The following is a 19,359-nucleotide window of genomic DNA, read 5'->3' as shown; positions in this document are numbered from 1 at the left end:
AGTGGAAATACACGCAGAATAAAGCTTTAACACGTTAATCTAAGATGGCCAATGTCTCATTCCTGCTTGTTTGCGGCTGCCACGACCAAAGGAAGCGTTCGAGCGCTGTGGTTGCCCTCAGCAATGCGCGCGCGTAAAAGACGCACAGGTCTCCACAGCGCAGCGCGGAGTCGACGTGCTTTCACGGAAACGACAACAAAGCAGTCCGAGGTCAAGTTTCATGTCGTGGTGCGTCGTTAAAATGTTGGACACAAATGTGAGAGACAGTTACAAATACTGTATAAATCACGTGGTTCCCTTTTCAGTTGATGCGGCCTGCATGTCACCCGGTTTCTTTTCCCAGTAAAAAAAAAAAAAAAAACCTATATAAAAGAACAGATAAAGTGAATAATTGGTCTCACTTTTTAACAGCCAATAAAATAAAATAAAAACCATTATGGACATTTGGGGGGTTTTTTTCAGTGAGGGATTTATTTTAGGGGATCATGAGGCTCTTTTAACTTTCATTTCTCATCACCACCCACTGAGGTTAGAAAGGGTCCAGAGCGCTTTCAAGGTGCTACCAAGTCTGGATTGGACACCAGGAACGTCCGACTTCTGGAGGTCTTTGAGGAAGGCCATGCCCGGTCAGAGTGAAGCTGGTTTCACTCCCGTGGGATGATTCATCGTACCGTGATGGATACACGATCTATCGCCATGCAAATTACATTACATCGTCTTTCACTGAAAACCTTTGTGAGGTTATGAAAGTCTTGTTGAGAGAATGTCAGATTTATTTAAGCTAAATCAAGAAGTAACAGGTCAATGGCGCCAGGATCATCTCGTAGTACCACAGCAGACATCAGTAATAAACATTTGCCACGCAATAAATTATCCAATTTGTTTTTATTAGAAGTTTTAGTCATGTATTCACCAGCTTTGTTGATATTTCGCATGGTGGCAGGACAAAGGGGACCCCCTTCATAACATTCATCAACGTTTATATTTCGGATAAAGGGGATCTACCAGGAATCACTGTGGTGAAGACAGAGTTGAACTTTCCTCTCAGTGCAGGCTGGCAGGAAAGTGGAGAGTTTATAACTGTGAAATTATTACTAACCCATATTTTCACCAGTCAGAATTCATTCAACATGACCAGCACAGTCAAAACACACCAGTCACTACAATGTGAACACATCAATGGTTTAACCTAGAAATGTGTTCTTCAGATTTAGTAACCCAGAAAAATACAACACTGGTTCAGCAAACGAGATACAGGAGCGAAACAAAGGATGGAATACGAAGACTTCCATCGAAGGACCACAGGCGAAGGGTTGCACTCTAATGTTGAGAAACTAAATCTAACGTGCACCTAGTCTATGACTGACAACACACATTAACATAGAACCACTGTCCAATTTGTGGATAGAAAAATAAACCACTAACACACTACTAGGTACATTTTTACACAAATCAACAGTGAAAGGGCACGAGAGCTCTAAGAGATCAAAGGGAAACTGTAGCAAGCTTCAAAGTTTCATACAGTATACGGTGGCTAATTTGTCCCGTTTCCACACTCGTCACCTCTCAGGAAGAAGCGTGACATTCTCTTCTCAGTTATTCAGCCAGTCCTGGCTAGATATCCGTGTTCAGTTGACACACAAAAGGCTTAAAGTTTTCGTCATGTCATTTCTACAAAGTTGAGCATTTCTCAGAACGTGAGACTATAATGAAGAATATTTTGAGCCATTGTAGATAGATCTCACACAACATGTCCCATTAATGCCAAAACCTGCTGTAGTCGTTTACTATTTGTCTGAGTGGGACTTCATCTTCCTCTCCCAAAGTTTTTGATTATCAGAGAAACCCTGCTTGCCCTTATTAAAGGAATTGGGTCCAGCAGATGTTGGCGTCTCCCTGAAATGTAGAAGATGTGTCGTGATTAGGTTAGTTGACCGACTAATAAAGAAATAGAGAGAAACACAGAGAGCACTGAAATACATAATATGATAAGTGTATATACTGCATGTACCTGCCAACATTCTTCATCCTCATCTTTGCTTCTGGAGGCATCTCTTCAGGTTCACTCTGCATAGCAACAGGAAGTTAAGGTCAACCTCTCAAAGTTTGACCTCGACCGAGAACATTCCTGTCCGTTTGTACACTTACATCGTCATCTTCATCAAAGACAGCCGCCAGCCCTGGCCTTTTTGGAAGGACCGATGGTGTGGGCTCTTTGGGTTTCTAGAAATTAGAAACGAAACGAAAAACAATAAAAGATCATCTTCACAGGCTTTTTATTAAATACAAATAAATCCTCTCAGGCAGCAAAGCTTTCATTTGGAAAATATCTTAAATGATTAATGGAACAGCTGATTCAATAAACTCATGAATAGTATCTACACTTATGGGACATTGTAGTGTTATTGTCAGAGAATGTGTGCTTTACTTTGATGCAGGTGACGCAATAATTATTAGATCTAAACTTATTAACATGAATGCATAGCGTTAATAATCCCTCCTCAACACTCACTGTTGCTCCAAGCTTGATAGATATGGGATTGGACTTCTTCCCCGCCTTACTGCTCATGCTAAAGCCTATCTTAGAGACTTTTCGTGGCGCTGACGGCTCTCCTGAGGACTCGTCATCATCTTCAGGCGTGAGATGTTGGGACGTGCGCTTGGCCGCAGTCCCTTCTGCCCCCACAGTGCTACAAGAGACAGGCTTAGTTGTCACTCTGCCTTCCTCCTCCTGCGGCCCTGCTTGAGGCAAGACAACTCACCAGCGTGAACAACAGTTTCCTGTGAACTGGAGAATAACATAAGATATATATATCTAATTTACTCGTGTGGCTAACTTTATATTCTATCCCTCGATGCGCCAGAGGCGGTCCGTTTATCTTACTGTTTTAAGACTCAAACTAGGAGCGACTGCGTGTGTAGATCTTACAACACAGGCAGGGTTGTTTCTCATTCATACGGCGATAACAGGCGCTAGCTAACCCAGACTGTCGCTACCTCAGCGAGTCGACAACAGACCTGTCCGCAGCAAATCAATAATTTCATTATTGCACCACCAGGTCGGTGTTATCAATAACTTTATGGTTACAACCAGCCAAATTTCAAGGGAAACATTAAATGTGGAAGCGTTGGCAACGTGATCATTGCTCCGTGCTAGCATTGGCTTCCGACATGACACGACTATTTTCCGTCTCCCTTCGTCAGCTGGGACCAGATTTAACTCATAATTAGCTAATTAAACTAACAATAAATACACTTTATTTGTCAATCAGGGTTGGACGTTAAACCAGCACGAATGTCACCTCCGTCATCAGTAGAATCGCTTCTATTTCGATCGTAGTCCGCCATCGTTTCACCGCGGATAGCTTCTTCTTCCCGTGTGACATTATTGGTTTTGTTTGGTCGACCGACTGGAAAGGCAGCGACGCCACCTACCGGAATGGAGTTGTTTGAGAAAAAAAGACATCTATGACAAAGAAGAAGAAGCTCCACAGACAGCTGATAGATATGTCCACAAGGTGGCGGTAATTCAACATAAATGACGCAAGCCGCTATAAACACTAAAGAAGACGTAGAATACGTAGAAGAAGAAGTAGAAGCTACACAGACAGCTGATAGATATATCCACAAGGTGGCGGTAATTCAACATAGATGACGCAAGCCGCTATAAACACTGAAGAAGACTTAGAATACATAGAAGAAGACAGAGGACGAAGAACAAACTACTACGTGTAATAACACGGTAGTCGCAGGTTTGTCTGTTTCTGATTCAACTATAATTTACAACACGATCCAAATGTGTTTTGATTATTAATCAGGTAGATTAAACGTCTTCACCCTCTTACTCTTTGGTAGATGAGCTTGGTTAGCTCGTCAATGGAAAGATGGAGCTCTATGTCTGTAGCGTTAAACACTAAATTAAAGATCACAAAGTCATTGTTGCCAGTGGTCAGACATTAGTGGTTTAATGCCGTGTAGACTGGAAGGCAGGGTGTACGCTGGTGTTTGTTAGAATGTTCTTAAAGCTTACTTAAGAGTTTACCTTTATTCCCTGACATTGTGTTTGCTATCTTAACATATGTTGTCTTGTTTCACTTTGGGCCCATATCTTTTCCTGCTGTTTGGGTTAAAGAATGAACGTTTTTTAGCCTTTAGTTTATGTCATTGTATTACAACATGCATTTTAAAATCTGTTGTCCTCTTACTATTTTTTTTATTTTTTTTATCATTTCTCCCAGGTTCTTAAAAGCTTTATGCTAAAAAATGTTCCACTCAAGATGGGCCAGTCCTTCTGCATATGCTCCCGTGGCTCCATTACCGTTGATAACAAAACATATTACTTTGTACAGAAACTAGACGAAGGGTAAGACAATGTGTTTCCATTGTTTGAGATTCCACCTCGTTTCACATTTAAGATTCTATTTCTTTGGTTAATAATGTAATAATTTATATTGTAATGTTAAATACATCAGTATATGACATCTCCATTTGTGTGTCTAGGGGAGTTGTTATTGTTTTGGATATATGCTCTGAAGAAGATCAACTTTCATATTCACATTAAACTGATTTTTCTTTTGAACATGTAGTCAACGATAGTTGTACAAATATTTTAAAAGGAACAATTAATTATAATAGTTATAGGTAAAATTCAACAAATCCTTCAAACCAAAAATGATTATGGACCTTGCATGTCAATCATTTTTATGTCGGAGGCTTCTCCGTAGCAGAACAATATAATTAATTTTTTTAAATATCCTACTAATTCATTTGTTGTCAAATCTATTGTGAGGTTTTGATGTCTATCTCATCTTCAAATGACTTGATAAAAAAATAAAAAATAAACTGTGTATCTGCTGGTCACAAACTTCCACACCTGAAAACTTCATCAGGATTTCATTGGTTTTAAAAATAGAGGCAAACATGCTCAAACATTTTGACAGCAGTGTCATTGGTGGCCTTACAGAATTGATTGTGAATGGAATATCACCAACAACTTTGGTCTAATATGCCCGTCCTGAACACCAACCGCTCTGTTCCTCTTTTCAGTGGGTTCAGCTATGTTGATCTGGTTGAGGGCGCCAAGGATGGGCGCTTCTACGCCCTAAAGAGGATTCTGTGCCACGATCGGGAAGGACATCAGGAGGCTCAGACGGAGGTGGAGATGCATCAGATATTTAATCACCCCAACATCTTGAGTCTGGTTGCGCACACCTTTGTTGATCGTGGAGGCAAGACGGAAGCGTGGTTACTTCTGCCCTATGTCAGAGTAGGTTGATGCAGATTGTTTGGAAGCAAAGGAAAATATGCCATTCTGATGTGTTGGTGTGCTTTTATGTGCAGAAAGGCAGCCTGTGGTCTATTCTGGAGAAGCTAAGAGACAAGGGGAACGTCATGCCTGAAAAACAGATTTTGGAAATCTTGCGCGGCATCTGCTCTGGACTCAAGGCCATTCACGATAAAGGCTACGCACACAGGTAATCTGTCTCCATGTGCGCACGTGTTGAACTTTAGCACCTAGCATGCAGTTTGTGCTGACTTGGAGAGTGAGAGAGTGAGAGCCATGTCAGTTTAAAGTGTTTCTTGATTGTGGGGCACTCCCAGCATTTTGATATTTCACATTTCTTACAAATGTAATTTTAAGTGGAACTATGTTGGTCAGGACCGGAGGATGGGAAACTACTGAGGGGCTTGTCTCACAAACTACATTCTAGTTCCTGAACTTTACACATAGATGAATCATGATACGTAGTTGGGCCTTTCAATATTTTTGAAATTTCTACAATTTTAGTTTGTGATATTATCATGGAGAGAAAAATTTAAAGTCACCCTTAAGATTAGTAATTTTAAGGGTACCCATACCCCAAACAATATATTTTGCTCTAGGCCTACTAGTGATGTCTTTGATGTACCATTTATTTGGGGGGGTATCGCATCATCTCCAGGTTGCTCTTGTTAACAGCAATGAATAACAAACACCGGAACCTGCGCTTTGTGTCTGTTGGGATTTGACAGAGACCTGAAACCCACAAATGTGCTTCTGGATGAAGACGACAAGCCAGTTCTGATGGACCTGGGATCTATGAACCGCGCCAGGATTGAGGTAAGAATGCAACAAGATCATTGTGGAGTGTGAAATAGCTCATCATTTTATCTGTCACATCATCACAATGTACTGTGTGGTGCAAACCTGACTTTCACTATTTTACATTTTAATGTAACCACACAACAATAACCATTGAGAACGTTTTGATGCACCTGTCAAAGGAGATGTAGCGGGTCACCCAGAATTCAATGAAATGTCAAACATGCTTATGGACACTATAAAGTCGTGCATCCCATTAAAGTTGTCGTAAATTTGCTTTTGTTTGCGGCCTAAGGTCAAAGGTTGTTCCGTGCCGATGCGGCTCAGTCTGTTTGTTCCCGTTTACAACTACTTCCATTGACAGGAGTTTATCAATATTCCATTCTTACAGTGTTTGCATAACATTTCAGTGGAGCATCACTTGCAATGTACATACACATATAACTGTTATTGTTTTGGTTAATTATTAATGCACAATGTACAAACTGTTAATTGTAATTCTGACGTTGTTGAGTGGAGCGTTGTTGCTGATATAATCTCCCTGTGGGATTATTAAAGAATTCTGATTCTGGTATATAATTGAATGAATGAATATTAGCTTAGCTTAGCACCGTGTGAAACGCTTCATGCTGTTTGTTTCAGGTTCGAGGAAGCAGGGAAGCTATGACCATACAGGACTGGGCTGCCCAGCGCTGCACCATTTCCTACAGGGCTCCTGAGCTCTTCAACGTCGAGAGTCACTGCATTATTGATGAGCGCACTGATATCTGGGTAAAGCCTTTCATTGTGTGTATTGTGCTGGCGTCTTTCATTTGAAATCATTGTTCAGTCCTTTACTGACTGCTCCTTCTTGTTCTTGTTCTCTCCTCCAGTCGCTTGGCTGCGTACTTTACTGCATGATGATGCTGGAGGGGCCGTATGACATGGTGTTTCAGAGGGGAGACAGCGTTGCCTTGGCAGTCCAGAACCCCGTGGCCATACCTCAGGCTTGCAGGTTAGCCTTCACACTCGTAGCGTAGCTCCTCCTCTGTTCGTCTCCTATTGACAAATGCGATCAAAAGACAGAACAAACTGGAGTATTTCCTAATTCACTGTTTGTCTTGTTTCAAGTTACTCACAGGGCCTGCAGATGCTGCTGAGCTCCATCATGGTGTCGAATCCCCAGGAGCGACCAAACGTCAACTGGGTTCTAGACCAGGTGCAGGACCTGCAGAGTCGCAGCCCCAACACCCAAATCAACATGCTCTGATCTGGACCTGATCTGGAGTTCTTTGCACACATCAATCAACGACTCTTATTTTTTAACTGTAGAGTATTTATTTTACACATTTTTTACACAGTCAATTTGGGGAGCGTTGTAGAAATATCAGTACACAGTGGGCGAAATTCAAAGAGAAGTGATCTTAAAGGCCTTGAATATACAAGAAGACGAAAACAAGTGAGTTCCCTTATAATCTGTAACCTGTTATTTGGGAAGACGGAGAACTCTCATGTCTCTCAACTCAGTATGAACCTTCATCCTTTGAGCATAGTTTAGCATGTAGGCTGGAATTGCTCTGTTTGAAGTAAAAAAAAAGTCACAAATAATCATGTTCTAGCCAGGAAAAATGCAGAATGGTGGTTCTAAAGGGTTTTATGTGCAGTTTTATTGTTTTAAACTTGAAACTCGTGAATTTAACAGATAACATGTGTAGTTAAGGAGCTATGGTGGATTTTGTTAATTTAGGATAAGGCTAATTTACCCCCCCCCCCATTCACTAGCTTGTTGCTAACGGCTTCTGTCTTTGCCCTCGGCAAGAAAACATTCAGAGATATTTTTTTTTTTAAATGATCTTCTAATAAAAATGGCGTTTAGTTAGAAAACCGATAATATGAAAGAGTTGCCACACATTCCTGGAGTTGAAGGCTAACAGTGTTTTTATCTGTCAATTTACATTCCCTACATGGTCCAGTTCCTTCTATTTGTAGTTTATTTTGTAGTCCTAAGTGAATGCATGTGGAGCAACTGTAGCTTCTCCTTCAGCTGTGCTTCACCCCTTTGACCTCGCCTGCAATGCTGCATTTGAACACGCAGAGGTGCTCTTCTATCACGCTCCTCATAGCCACATGTCACTGAGCATGTTCGGAGTCCGCTCACACGAAATATGGGAAACAACTCTCCAAAATAAAGCAAAGTGTACCTGCTTACACTTAAAGTAAAGACCTTGAAGAATATGTCCGGTGTTCAGGTTACACATAAAATAGTAATGAACTTTAAACCAGTTCAAGGAATGAGAAACATTTTTATTAACTCCAAGTCAAATGCTTTTTTTTGTTTTAGCTCAGTTTTCTCTCTGTTGTGTTTTACACAGTATTTTCCGTTTTGCAGTGATTTTGTGTAGTTCTGCATTCATTGATATGAATGGATGCAGTCTCATTCTTTCTGTCAAGTTTTTCTGCATCTTAAATTGTCTCACGGTCTACTTGGTACCTTTAAAAAATAATAATATTAGATGCTGTATAAGCTTTGGGGCTGTAATTGTTGAGGAATACTTTGGTCACTGCAATGTGTTTTTGGAACTTTAGAACTAAAACATTCCTTTATGGTCTAATTACGAAAGTTATTTGAGTTCATAAACTGATTATGAAACGTTGTGTGGTTTTTAAAGGGAACTATGGCTTGTATCTGCAAACCAAGACATTTGTCAGATATCTCTTACGGTAGTAAGATTGTGTGATTTAATCATTAAAAATTCCATTGCAATTTTTCCTCTCTCACTGCACACAGCTTAATAAATATTAAGTATGACACACACTCGTTTACAGTCTTTAATCTAAATCTTTGAAATAAATGCATCAGACATCGAAAGAATATAAAGAAATGTATGTAAATAAATTCTTAAAAAAATATTATTTTCACAACAGGTTTTTGGATGCTATCTATACATTGTTCTTGGTGTCTTTATTCACCAACCATGAAAGGTAAAAGTGAATCAGAGTTGTGTATTTTTAACTGATTTTTGAATCAATAAATGGGATTTTAAATGTTAAAATTTAATATTTCCAGAAGACATTTTGCATGACAGTGCATATCGGACCCCTTTATAACTGAATTTTGGTGAGTGAATTAAATGCATATTATATTCATATTCATATTTTACAAGATATTATTTTCTGATAAAGGCTCCATTATAAGTAAATAGGAAAATCCAGATTTGTTTGTATCCAGATTGCTCTCAAAATCTAATGGGATCTTAATTAGACCAAGACCCATCGTCAGATTTCTGTTTTGATCGTGATCCATCCAGCAGCTTTTATTACGAAGCTCTTTCTTTGGTGTATAAAGATGGGTTATTGCATCTTCATTAATTATCCTGTATGTTACGTTCATCAGCATTAAATAGCGTGACAAACACTACTTACGTATGTTTTAGTCTCGGGTGAGTCGCCTTCCATGGCAGACACACGGCCTTTATCTGACAGCACCAGGCGCTCGAGGCCTTCTCCAGTCCTATGTGGGTGTTTGTGCCAGAAACTAATATTACGCCTGCTGCTAGATTTACAACTCTTATGTCCGTTTAGCTCAGCGAGGCGTTATACATACCGTGGCATGTATTTAAAGTGCACATGCCCTTTCATGCATGAGGATGCACTACAATTGAATGAATGTCCCAGCTGATTCTTCCTCAGGTCAACCTACAAATCCCCGACTACCTCAGGGCCGGGGTCTGGATGGAGTTGTGTTTAGGGCTACAACACACATTGTCACACTCTTTTATATTCGCCATCTTCGACCTGTGAGGGGCTGAAGTGCTGCCATGCAATGCGAGCTCAAGGTCGGCTTTATGTTCGGATGCATTTTAGAGCCAGTCTCATGTTTATTTTTCTCAGCGTTCTCTTTTGAGGAAGCGCCGACTACTTTTAGATCCTTTTTTTTTGTGTGTTTTTCATTTGAATGCCAGCCCTAGTCCACAAACACACTTAAGATCTCACACCATAAACCAGCTGCAGACTTTATCGATTTGGTAATGAATCAATTAGTGAATTATTTAATTAGCAAAGCATTATGGGTTAGTGCAGAGCTTCTCCTACCCTGCACCACTCCTACGGCTCTTTAAATCATCTTGTTACTTTTAGTTGGGATCCATGGGCGTCTGAGGATACAGCCTTATCTCTGCAGTGAAGGCGAAAGTTTTTCTAAAGGGAATGGGTTCAGGTAAATCCATTCAAGCCTCATAAAAGTCACACAGTAAAGTTTTTGCCAGACCAGGGCTCCTGTTTCTTTTAGAGCTTCGCGTACACACGTCCGGAAGTTTTGCTGTCATTTAAGGCCAAATGATGAACGGCTGTAGCTGAAAGAGGACGAAATGTGACCATTATGTCGTCCCTGTTGTGTGGATGACTTATGGCTTGTGTTCGTGATTCCTTTCCATCCAGGAGCTGTCTTTGTGCTCAATGAATTCATGGGAGTGTTTGGGTTCAAATGCTTAATGAGTTCATTAAGGGGCATTGGCGTAATCAGGAAAGGTATTGCCTTAATTATGGGCTCAGGGCCAGACCAATATGTTCCCAGTGAGATCAGTAACTCACCCTGTCCACAGAGCGCACTCATTTAATTAAGTGAACAAAATGCTACACCCTGTCATCGCCCTTCGGGGGCAATTATGGCACATGAGATTGAAAGATCTCCAACGGGGGGGTATTTTACTTGCTGGCAGGAGATTGCCTGTGTCAGTTAGCTGATTGCATTGATTGTATTGATTTGTAACAGCTTTTCAGGTAATTTCATCTGCGAAGGTGAGAGCAACACATTGGCCCAGGGATTTTTATTTATTTATTCTTTTTTCATTTAGACCCCGGACTCTTTTGCCAAGTGATTAGATGAAATGGAGCTCCACAATAAGTCTTTTAAAGTGGGAGTTGGGGAGGGAAGATCAATTGTTTTTATTTCTTGTGTAAGGTCGCTAGAGGTTTGGTGTTCTGAATTCTTAAGGCATCACACTTTTTCACCTGAGGGGGAAAGTGCTGCATTTTAGTGATTAAGCAGTGAAAATAGTGGCTTAAACAGGAAGCCAGGACAAGATTAAAAGTCATACGGACTGGAAAGATTGAGGATGCCCATTTGAGAGATCTCTCAGATTCCTTATTTCTGCCCTTAACAAAATATATTGCATAACATGGAAGAATTTTCCCCTCAAGCTAAGCAGTTTATAGTATCCATTGGACTCCAGGATCTCTGGGGCTTCAGTAGTGATGTGGACAAAACTGAACCCAAAGACAAGGCTCTCCATTTAACAGTTGATCTACATTCTAACCCTCATCTGTGGTCATTATGAGCTCTGGAAGTGACTTAAAGAACGCCGCTGCAGACTAGTAGTAGATGGATGGATGGATGGATGGAGCCATGATCCATCAAATGATAGATCCACTAACTCTGATAATCAAAAATCATGTTGCACCTCTTCCTTATTTCACCTGCTCTGTGGTCTATAGGTTATAACCAGTTCTGTCCCTTTTTTCTTTCTTTTTTTTACCAGTTTATATACCAGTATAGCAACCAACAAGCACTTTTCTGGAAAGCTTCTTAACACGGAGGCACATTATATTCACCAAATAAAGACAATTTTAGACACTTTTTCTCCTCATTGAGAGCGAGACATTGATTGAAATGCGTGTCCCTACATTGTTAGAGGATCTTAAAAATGAACTTGCTTTTATTTTGCTTATCCATTTTTGTGTTAAATCCCAAACACAAAGTTTAAACCGCACAGCATTTTATTTTTGCGGTGCAGCTTGTGTTAAATTAGCGTTTTTCCCCCCTTTTTCCTCTCATTTTTAATCTGTGCATCCTGCGCTTCATGGCTGTGCAGCACGTATAGAGTTGAGGCCTCTCTGCCATTGTTAAAAAGCCATTAAAAGGGTTACCATTCCACCAATTACAGAGAGAAATGTGACCCATCAGATTAGTTTTAATTACAGGCCTATAACCTTTGCTAAACATAAGGGAGACAACAAACAGAGGCTAATAGTCTGATGAGCAGTTAATCATTGCTGATTAAGACGATGCGATGACAAGATAATCCAGGGGTGGCGTGGTCATTAATGATGGTCAGAGAGGAGTAAATTAGCTGATTAAACAACTTTCCGCCCGGCGAGCGCCAAGCATGCAGAGGGGAGGGGATCGGTGATGATTGATGGATGAAGAGGAGGGGAGGAAGTTTTTATGTCGCTTGCCAGTACACTTGTAACTGAATGAGTGAAGTGTCTTCATCAATTTGGAACCATTACCATGTCAAAAGGAGAGGATGGTGCTTGAAGGAGGCACAGATTGGGGGAGGAGAGAAGTGGGGAGGCCATCTGCATACTACAAGCTTATTCATTTTCACACCTTCCCCAGCCCCTCCTCCACAGACAGACCGGTTTACCGTAAGGCTGTTTAATTTTACTGAAATAGGGCTGTGACAGCCGTGTCATGCTGATGAGAAGAGTGGCAGTCTGTCACATCTCATCTATCTCAGCGCTGATACTCCTGAAACACCTCCTCCTCCTCCTCCTCCTCCGCTGCTTTCACCTCCTCGGATCTCTTCTGAGATGCCAAACCTTTTTCCATAAATAAACACAGCAGTTCCAGTCTGTTAAACTGGTGTGTGTGTGTGTGTGTGTGTGTGTGTGTGTGTGTGTGTGTGTGCAACATTGACTGATGTCAGAAAAGGACAAAAGTAATAACTGGGAGCTGTTTTTTTTTCCCACCTGATTGATTATTATTGGTCCCTTTATAATCTGATCTTGCTCCACTATGCCAATGGAATGGCCTGGCGGCACTGTGGGGATACTAAAGTAAAACACGGATAGTAATTGAGGGAATACGAGTGTGTGAATCAAAAAGGTGGAGGAAAGATTAAACAAATGACCAAAGAAATAGTGTGGGGATGGAATCTGGCTCACTCTGGATGTTTTAGACTATTGAGAGAAGGACAACTATTTAAATGTGAGTGATGTCATTTCCTCCTCAGTCATGCCAGCGTGTGATAAATGTGAATCCATTACATTAATGAGATGTTGACGTGACCCTCCATATGCATGCATGCATGCATACACACACACTGAGTTCTGGTTTCATGAAAACAGAATGCAAATCTGAAAAATTACCTAAATCTATCGTGTTTGCTAGTACAGGAAAAACGTGCTCTGACAATTTGCATAATGCAGTCAAATTGGATGCAAGCATTTATTATATTTTTGCTATAAGATGCCCCCCAAACATGTCCTAAAGCCTTTTCTTTTATGTCCCGGAGGTCATTCGTGAAGGAACCACGGTTTGAAGATGTGTTTGTTGGACCGAATGTCAGCAGATCAGAATCAGAATCAGAATCAGAAGTAGCAATAAACTACTTCTGATTCTGATTCTGATTCTTCCGTTGTCAATGAGATGAACTAGCAAAATCACGCATTGCAAATGGAACAGTGCAAGTTGCAACAGATGCAACTCAAGCTAAGATACTTTCATGTTGGGACTTACATTTTGAGTACAGATAAAAACAGAGTCAGCTACCCAATATGTGCTTTTACTAGTGTACATATTTGATAACACTCCTGCCAACTGCTGCTGTTTGATGTGTAGTGGACAGAGATTACACAAGAGAGCTAACACAATTCACCCACTTTGCAGGTTGAAAACATTTGTGATAGATTTCTAATGGTGAGCAACAATAGCCGTGCACAAAGGTGCAATTTTCGCTGTAATGCATGTCAGAAGCTAGTCAGTTTTTTCTAGACTACAGCCCCATTTATGCAGCCAGTCATGTAAACCCTGCCTACATCATATATTGCATACTGTAGCACTGTGCCAGAAGGCCACAGACAATAGTTCTTCCTAGTCCAAAGATTCATATCTTTATGTTCAAAGTTTTCCTTAGAACCTGTCAGAACCTTCAGTTCTCTGCAGGGACACGAATTCTAATTACCTGCCTTTAATACGACGTACTGTTCATCTCACCAAGCCATTGGATACACGTGGTGTGGAAAGTCACTAATGATGTAGTCTGACATTTTTCACTGTGTGGCACAGATAATATTTTGTGCTCTTAAACCTAATACTTTACCTGTGCTCTAAATAGTAATAAACTCTAAGTTGGCACAGAAATATTGTTAAACATGCCTTGTTTAGAATTTATTAATTATCATAATTTGTATTTGTATTTCTGTGAATACACACAAATTCACTTATACCTACATCTACATCTACACAGACGTGCAGGTTCACAAGTAAACACTAAGGAGTGGATTGAGCCACTGTGACTGCGTCTCAACCAAGAACCCTCCTGATGGCGGCTGTTTTGATGCCGTCAGCAGGACGGATCGCCCTGCTCTTAACCCTCATTTGAACCGAGAATGCCACACAAAGACCAGCTGCCCACCTCCAAACCAGTGCAAACATATTAATGCCACTTTATTCCCTGTTCTAACTTCACAAGGGAATAAAGGACACATTGGCTTTGAGTGATTTATATCATATGACACAAAAACTGAAAACAGGCTGGATTAGAAAAGATCAACAGCTCAGCAAAGGCATACATACCGGTAGTTGAAAGGGGGGAAACCATCATCATCATCAGATGCTGACAAGTTCAATAACCCTGGGAAAGCAAATACAGTTATAACAAGAAAATCAATCAATCAGTCAATGTGTGTGAAGAGTTTCACAGTCATAACAAAGTCACCTTTTATCATAGATTTTGAAAGAAACAACTTTCAATAAAATATTTCCAATTTTCTTTTTTGTTTGTTTGATAAATGGCTTACATTACACCCTTTAATTTATCATTAAAATAAACAATAGTTTATCACACAGATTTGCGGCACTGTGTGAAATAGTTTGTGTACAACCGGTCATGAGACCCTGAACATTATTTGCCAAGATATTCAGTGGAAAACCAAGAACATCTCATGTTGGAGACAAGAGAACAGTCAGGCGTTGACTAAGAGTTGCATGCTCATTTGAAGACAGTGCATGATTGTACAAAATGTGATTGAAATCCATCCAATATTTATTGACATATTTTAGTTTGGGAGAAAAAGACACTGAAAACTGGGGCATGAATTACTGTGGATGAAACAAGACACACATTTGAAGTCTTAGCACCACCATAAGTTTCAAACTATTCTATCGGCCATCATTATACTGAAAGTGGGGATCACAGAGGGGATTATTGATGTAGTGATTTCAATGTGTTGTGCCTTATGCTGATTTGTAAACACTATTTCTCTTCAGCATTGTGCAATGTTACAAATCAGCCTTTTAATTGAATGTGAATGCAGTAGAATGTGCTTTCTTAGAAGAGAAACTTTCAGCTTGTGTGTCATTTTGTCGTTTGCAGAGCTGAGGTTGGCGATGTAGGGGGGGGGGCTGGGCTGGAAGGTCAGTGTCTTTCCTGCAGCAGGTGGGGAGGTGGCCTCTGTGGACTGAGGGGGGATTTAATTAGAGCGAGTGCCTGCATCCCGTCTGGTCTCTGCTCTGTATTACTACTTGCTGCCAAGGGTTAACTGCCCTGATAAATGGGATCAGTCATGCTTGCACACACATGCACACACCTGTGTTGAAGAAGGGGGAATGACGAAGACCTATGTACCACAAACAAAATGCATAAATAAGCAGATCTCAGCTCACACACCAGCATCAACAGCATGTTTTGCATTAAAACCTGAACTAAATGATCAATCACCAATTGGTTGATTCAATAACCCTATCCTACAATTCCTCCTGGCCTTTCCTCATCACCTAAATATAATCATTGTACATAATGCATAAATATATATGTATATAATTTTATTAATGATCAAGTAGCTGTAAAACAATCCCATCAACCTCAGGTGTTGCTTCAAATTATCGCCAATTAGCAAGGAGTATTTGCATGCTAGCATAATAAAATAATTGGACAAACGTCATTAAAGTCTTAATGACATTTATCTAGCATTCTAGATAACAATCTTTCATTCAGTTCTCATATGAATCTCTGAATGCATTCTAGTTAAAGATTCTCATCTGAGAGGAGAGTGCTAGAAACGAGAAGGTTGTCATTCGCTTGTAAAATCATACACCAGGTGTCTCTTATGTTTCCGACATTTGTAAGGTTACTTCATGTGAGTCCACCTCCGTGTGCACATTCATATCTTAGAGAAGAAAAGTATGTTGGGCACCACTAGCGTGAGGTTTTTCCATAAATCTTCAGTCTTAATCAAGCAGAAGCTGCGTCCATTACTCTCATATCCCAATGTGGTTGGCCTGATGACAGAGAACAATACATCTAATGGAATAATGTATTTCAAAAATGCTGCATTGATCAGGACAGGCACAGAGCTTCAGGAAGAGAGAGAGCGAGAGAGGAACAAGACAACAAAGAAAACGATTGCAAGGAAGGACATTAAAGACAAATTGAGTCAACTTGGAAAAATATTTTATCTTAAGACTGGTAAAGAATGAAGATTAACTAGTTTGTTTAATCGCTCATGTCACAGCCTCTATTCTCTTCTCAAACCCCACCATAAAATTCTACAAGGCAACCATATAATTACAAACTCATCTATCACGAACTCGTAATTAAGGTTAAATCTTAGGGAAATTTCCGACAGATTTCTATGGAGCCAAAGGAAAACACTTATCATATTATGGGGAACTTTCCATTCGAGGGTTGTTGTTGTTGCTGTTGCTGTTGTTCCTGTTGGATGTTTGCATGCAGTGCAGTCACTATGTTAGTGTATAACCCCACAAGTTCACTGCCTCTGTTGAGGTAACAGACCCGGGCTTTTGTGTTTGAATGGGAAAATGGAGTGATTAAGTCTGCAAAGTGGGACGCAGTGGATGTTCTAATTTATAACTGAAGCTTTGTGTTAGGCACAGTGAGACAGAGTGTCCACCTCATCATCTCAACTTGTCAGAACCTCTGACAGAACAGCCAATTATGGAATTGCTAATTCCTGTCAGCTCACACAGTGAGCCAGTCCAAGTCAGTTCAACATGTCAGGGCAGCAGAGCAAACAGCATTTTGCAAGCAGTGCTAATTTACTGTGGCCATTGGAACAAAATCTTGTCAATAAGCATGATATTTAACTATACTCATGGAACGTGTTGATTGTTACAGAGAATAAGTTTGGGACATGTGAAAAGCAGATGTTTGGAAAAAAAATGTAGCACCATGAACCAGTTTTCAGAATGCTTTCTACTGTACTTTCTTCTTGTCCCCTCAGGGGTCGCCACAGCAAAACAACCTTCTCCTCTTCACTCTGTCCTTCGCACTGTCCTCCCCAACACCAGCCGCTCTCATGTCCTCCCTCACCACATCCATGTATCTTCTCCTAGGTCGAAGAAGGCAGTTACAGTAAGACATAAAAATATCTAAATACAATAAAACAAGAGGAGAGAGGAAATATGTTCAATCATAAAATTAATATTGTAAAGGAGATGACGTATATGGAATTTAGTTGGGAGTCTATGCTAGAATCCTTAAATAGCCTTATTAAAACCTTTAAAGTCAATGTTGACAACCAGAAAGAGAAAGAGAGAGAAAAAACAAATAAATAAATAAATCATATTGCCCTTCCTTTGAATTAGTTTTAGGTCAACAGAGACTCAATAAGTGATAAGATCTCTAGGTCAGAAAGAAAAACTATAAATAACACGTCATTATGTAAAATCAGCGTAACTGAAAGAAATGGCAATCAAATTGTACACTAATTACTGGTGACATCCTCAGTTTAAGTAGTCTAAGTATGGAGCGAGATCATAAAGATGGAAGTGAGCAAGTGAGTTAGAGAAGAACCCAGCGTCCCTCCTTGTGTCCAGTTCAGATACTGTTCAATCACACAGCAAGTATTTCTGGTGGACTTTATAGATGCCTTAAGAAACAGATGCAAAGTGGCCCCTGTGGGACCCCAGGAGAAACAATCTAGGAGGGAGAAGTTTCAGCTTCCACAGAAAATCTTCAGTCTTAATCTGTCAGTTAAAGTAAAACGATGAGCAGAACCGCTTATTCTAAAGGGTAAAATATATTTTTCATTCAAATATAAGTTATGTCAACAACCAAATAAGTCCAAACTGTGGCACCGCAAGAGGGGTAACAGGAATAATAATGCGAAGACCCTTGTTGACATGATGTCTTACATTCCTTCCGTAGAATCTGGTGTTGACTGAACAGTACATAATCACTGTGTTTTTGTATTAAATGTGATGTGATGCTACTATACTTTTACAAAATGTTTTGTTTCTCTATTCTGGAATAAAATAATCTTAGATTAGTCTCAAAGTTTGGCCTGTTTGGCCTGCAAAGCACAAAAAATCTAAACAAGATGGAGAATTTGTCCTTCTCTAGTTATTTGTGGCAGGCTGGCTAAAAATGATTTAGGCTAACTTAAAGATTGAACACACATAGTTTATTGGGAGGAGGTCCATCTTATTCCAACCAATTAGCATGCTGACAGAGAGCTATGAGCGTCATGACCTCTCTACCCTTGAAGGCGCCATAAATATAATAAATACTGTATAATAAAGAACAAGCAGTTAAGGAAAGACAATGGAATGAGGCAGAAATGAAGGTGTTCAAACCTCTTCAAAACTTTCAATGTTCCCCAAAACCTGTAGAAATAAGATACTGACAGTATAGTTGCAAGTATTTTGTTTGTGTTTAAACCTTCAGGGTTATTAATTATTAGATATAGCATATGACATCACAATAAAAGGCAAAATAATTCGCCCAGACCTAAACCTTTTCTCAACTTGACACCTGTAGTTTGCTAAGGTGAAGCTGAATGAATCTGTCCATTGGCTTCCTGTGTCTGTCACCTCAGAGCTCTGCTTCCAAAGGACTGACCACACTTTATCACACCTCTGACGACATTTTGATCAATTGCAAGCCATTAAAATACACCACAATGCTGTGATTTATCTCTGCTCTTACTTCATACATTGACAAATTTTACAGCACTCCATTAGTCTATTGACTGATCAATTCATTCAGGTTTTTGGAATATTGACTTTGTCCTAATAGAAATTACCTGCTGGGAGGTGGCACAGTTAACATTACCAAATAGATTCATTTTCTTAAGAGATTATCCTGATTAAATTTGTTTCCTGATCTCGATAGCCTGTAACGGACACCGAAAAAAACACTTCCAAAAATACAAAATATTGATTTTCCTGTGACTACATATATTTACATATTACAATTTTTTTTATATAAAACAAAATACAATTAAAAAATACCAACGCATGTCGACAAGGATTGGTGTTTATTATTAATCTAGCC

General features: G+C 39.9%; 2 protein-coding genes across 3 annotated transcripts; one reads left to right on the top strand and one right to left on the bottom strand.

Annotated features, from left to right (window-relative positions):
* Positions 1–870: 870 nt before the first annotated feature.
* On the bottom strand, positions 871–3,394 carry LOC137905919 (PEST proteolytic signal-containing nuclear protein-like). 2 transcript variants are annotated; one of them, XM_068750240.1, is made up of 5 exons: positions 3,303–3,394; positions 2,513–2,739; positions 2,149–2,223; positions 2,012–2,067; positions 871–1,896 (listed from the first exon to the last, which is right to left on the bottom strand). In XM_068750240.1, the coding sequence occupies exons 1-5, from the start codon at positions 3,346–3,348 to the stop codon at positions 1,788–1,790; spliced, it is 513 nt and encodes a 170-aa protein (XP_068606341.1). In that variant the 5' UTR covers positions 3,349–3,394; the 3' UTR covers positions 871–1,787. The 2 variants fall into 2 exon arrangements, with proteins under 2 accessions (XP_068606341.1, XP_068606415.1); XM_068750314.1 differs by having other exon boundaries at positions 2,513–2,742; positions 3,303–3,348.
* stk16 (serine/threonine kinase 16) lies at positions 2,942–7,368 on the top strand. Its single transcript, XM_068750124.1, has 8 exons — positions 2,942–3,059; positions 4,239–4,363; positions 5,047–5,266; positions 5,341–5,474; positions 6,013–6,100; positions 6,725–6,853; positions 6,955–7,076; positions 7,193–7,368. Exons 2-8 carry the CDS (start codon positions 4,254–4,256, stop codon positions 7,329–7,331), a joined length of 942 nt encoding a protein of 313 aa, XP_068606225.1. The 5' UTR covers positions 2,942–3,059; positions 4,239–4,253; the 3' UTR covers positions 7,332–7,368.
* Positions 7,369–19,359: the final 11,991 nt, after the last annotated feature.

The sequence above is a fragment of the Brachionichthys hirsutus genome, chromosome 1 (genome assembly GCF_040956055.1).
Source record: "Brachionichthys hirsutus isolate HB-005 chromosome 1, CSIRO-AGI_Bhir_v1, whole genome shotgun sequence".
Lineage (NCBI taxonomy): Eukaryota > Metazoa > Chordata > Actinopteri > Lophiiformes > Brachionichthyidae > Brachionichthys > Brachionichthys hirsutus.
The sequence above is the reverse complement of the archived record's forward strand: the minus strand, read 5'-3'. Positions and strand labels throughout refer to the sequence as shown.

Excerpts from the sequence above, each read along its gene's own strand:
- LOC137905919 (XM_068750314.1), bottom strand. The coding sequence starts at position 3,348 with ATGGCGGACTACGATCGAAATAGAAGCGATTCTACTGATGACGGAG. Across the intron at positions 2,743-3,302 it reads CGATTCTACTGATGACGGAG|CAGGGCCGCAGGAGGAGGAA; the intron begins GTGACATTCGTG and ends TCTTGCCTCAAG. Across the intron at positions 2,224-2,512 it reads CTATCAAGCTTGGAGCAACA|AAACCCAAAGAGCCCACACC; the intron begins GTGAGTGTTGAG and ends TCTAATTTCTAG.
- stk16 (XM_068750124.1), top strand. The coding sequence starts at position 4,254 with ATGCTAAAAAATGTTCCACTCAAGATGGGCCAGTCCTTCTGCATATGC. Across the intron at positions 5,267-5,340 it reads TACTTCTGCCCTATGTCAGA|AAAGGCAGCCTGTGGTCTAT; the intron begins GTAGGTTGATGC and ends TTTTATGTGCAG. Across the intron at positions 7,077-7,192 it reads GCCATACCTCAGGCTTGCAG|TTACTCACAGGGCCTGCAGA; the intron begins GTTAGCCTTCAC and ends TCTTGTTTCAAG.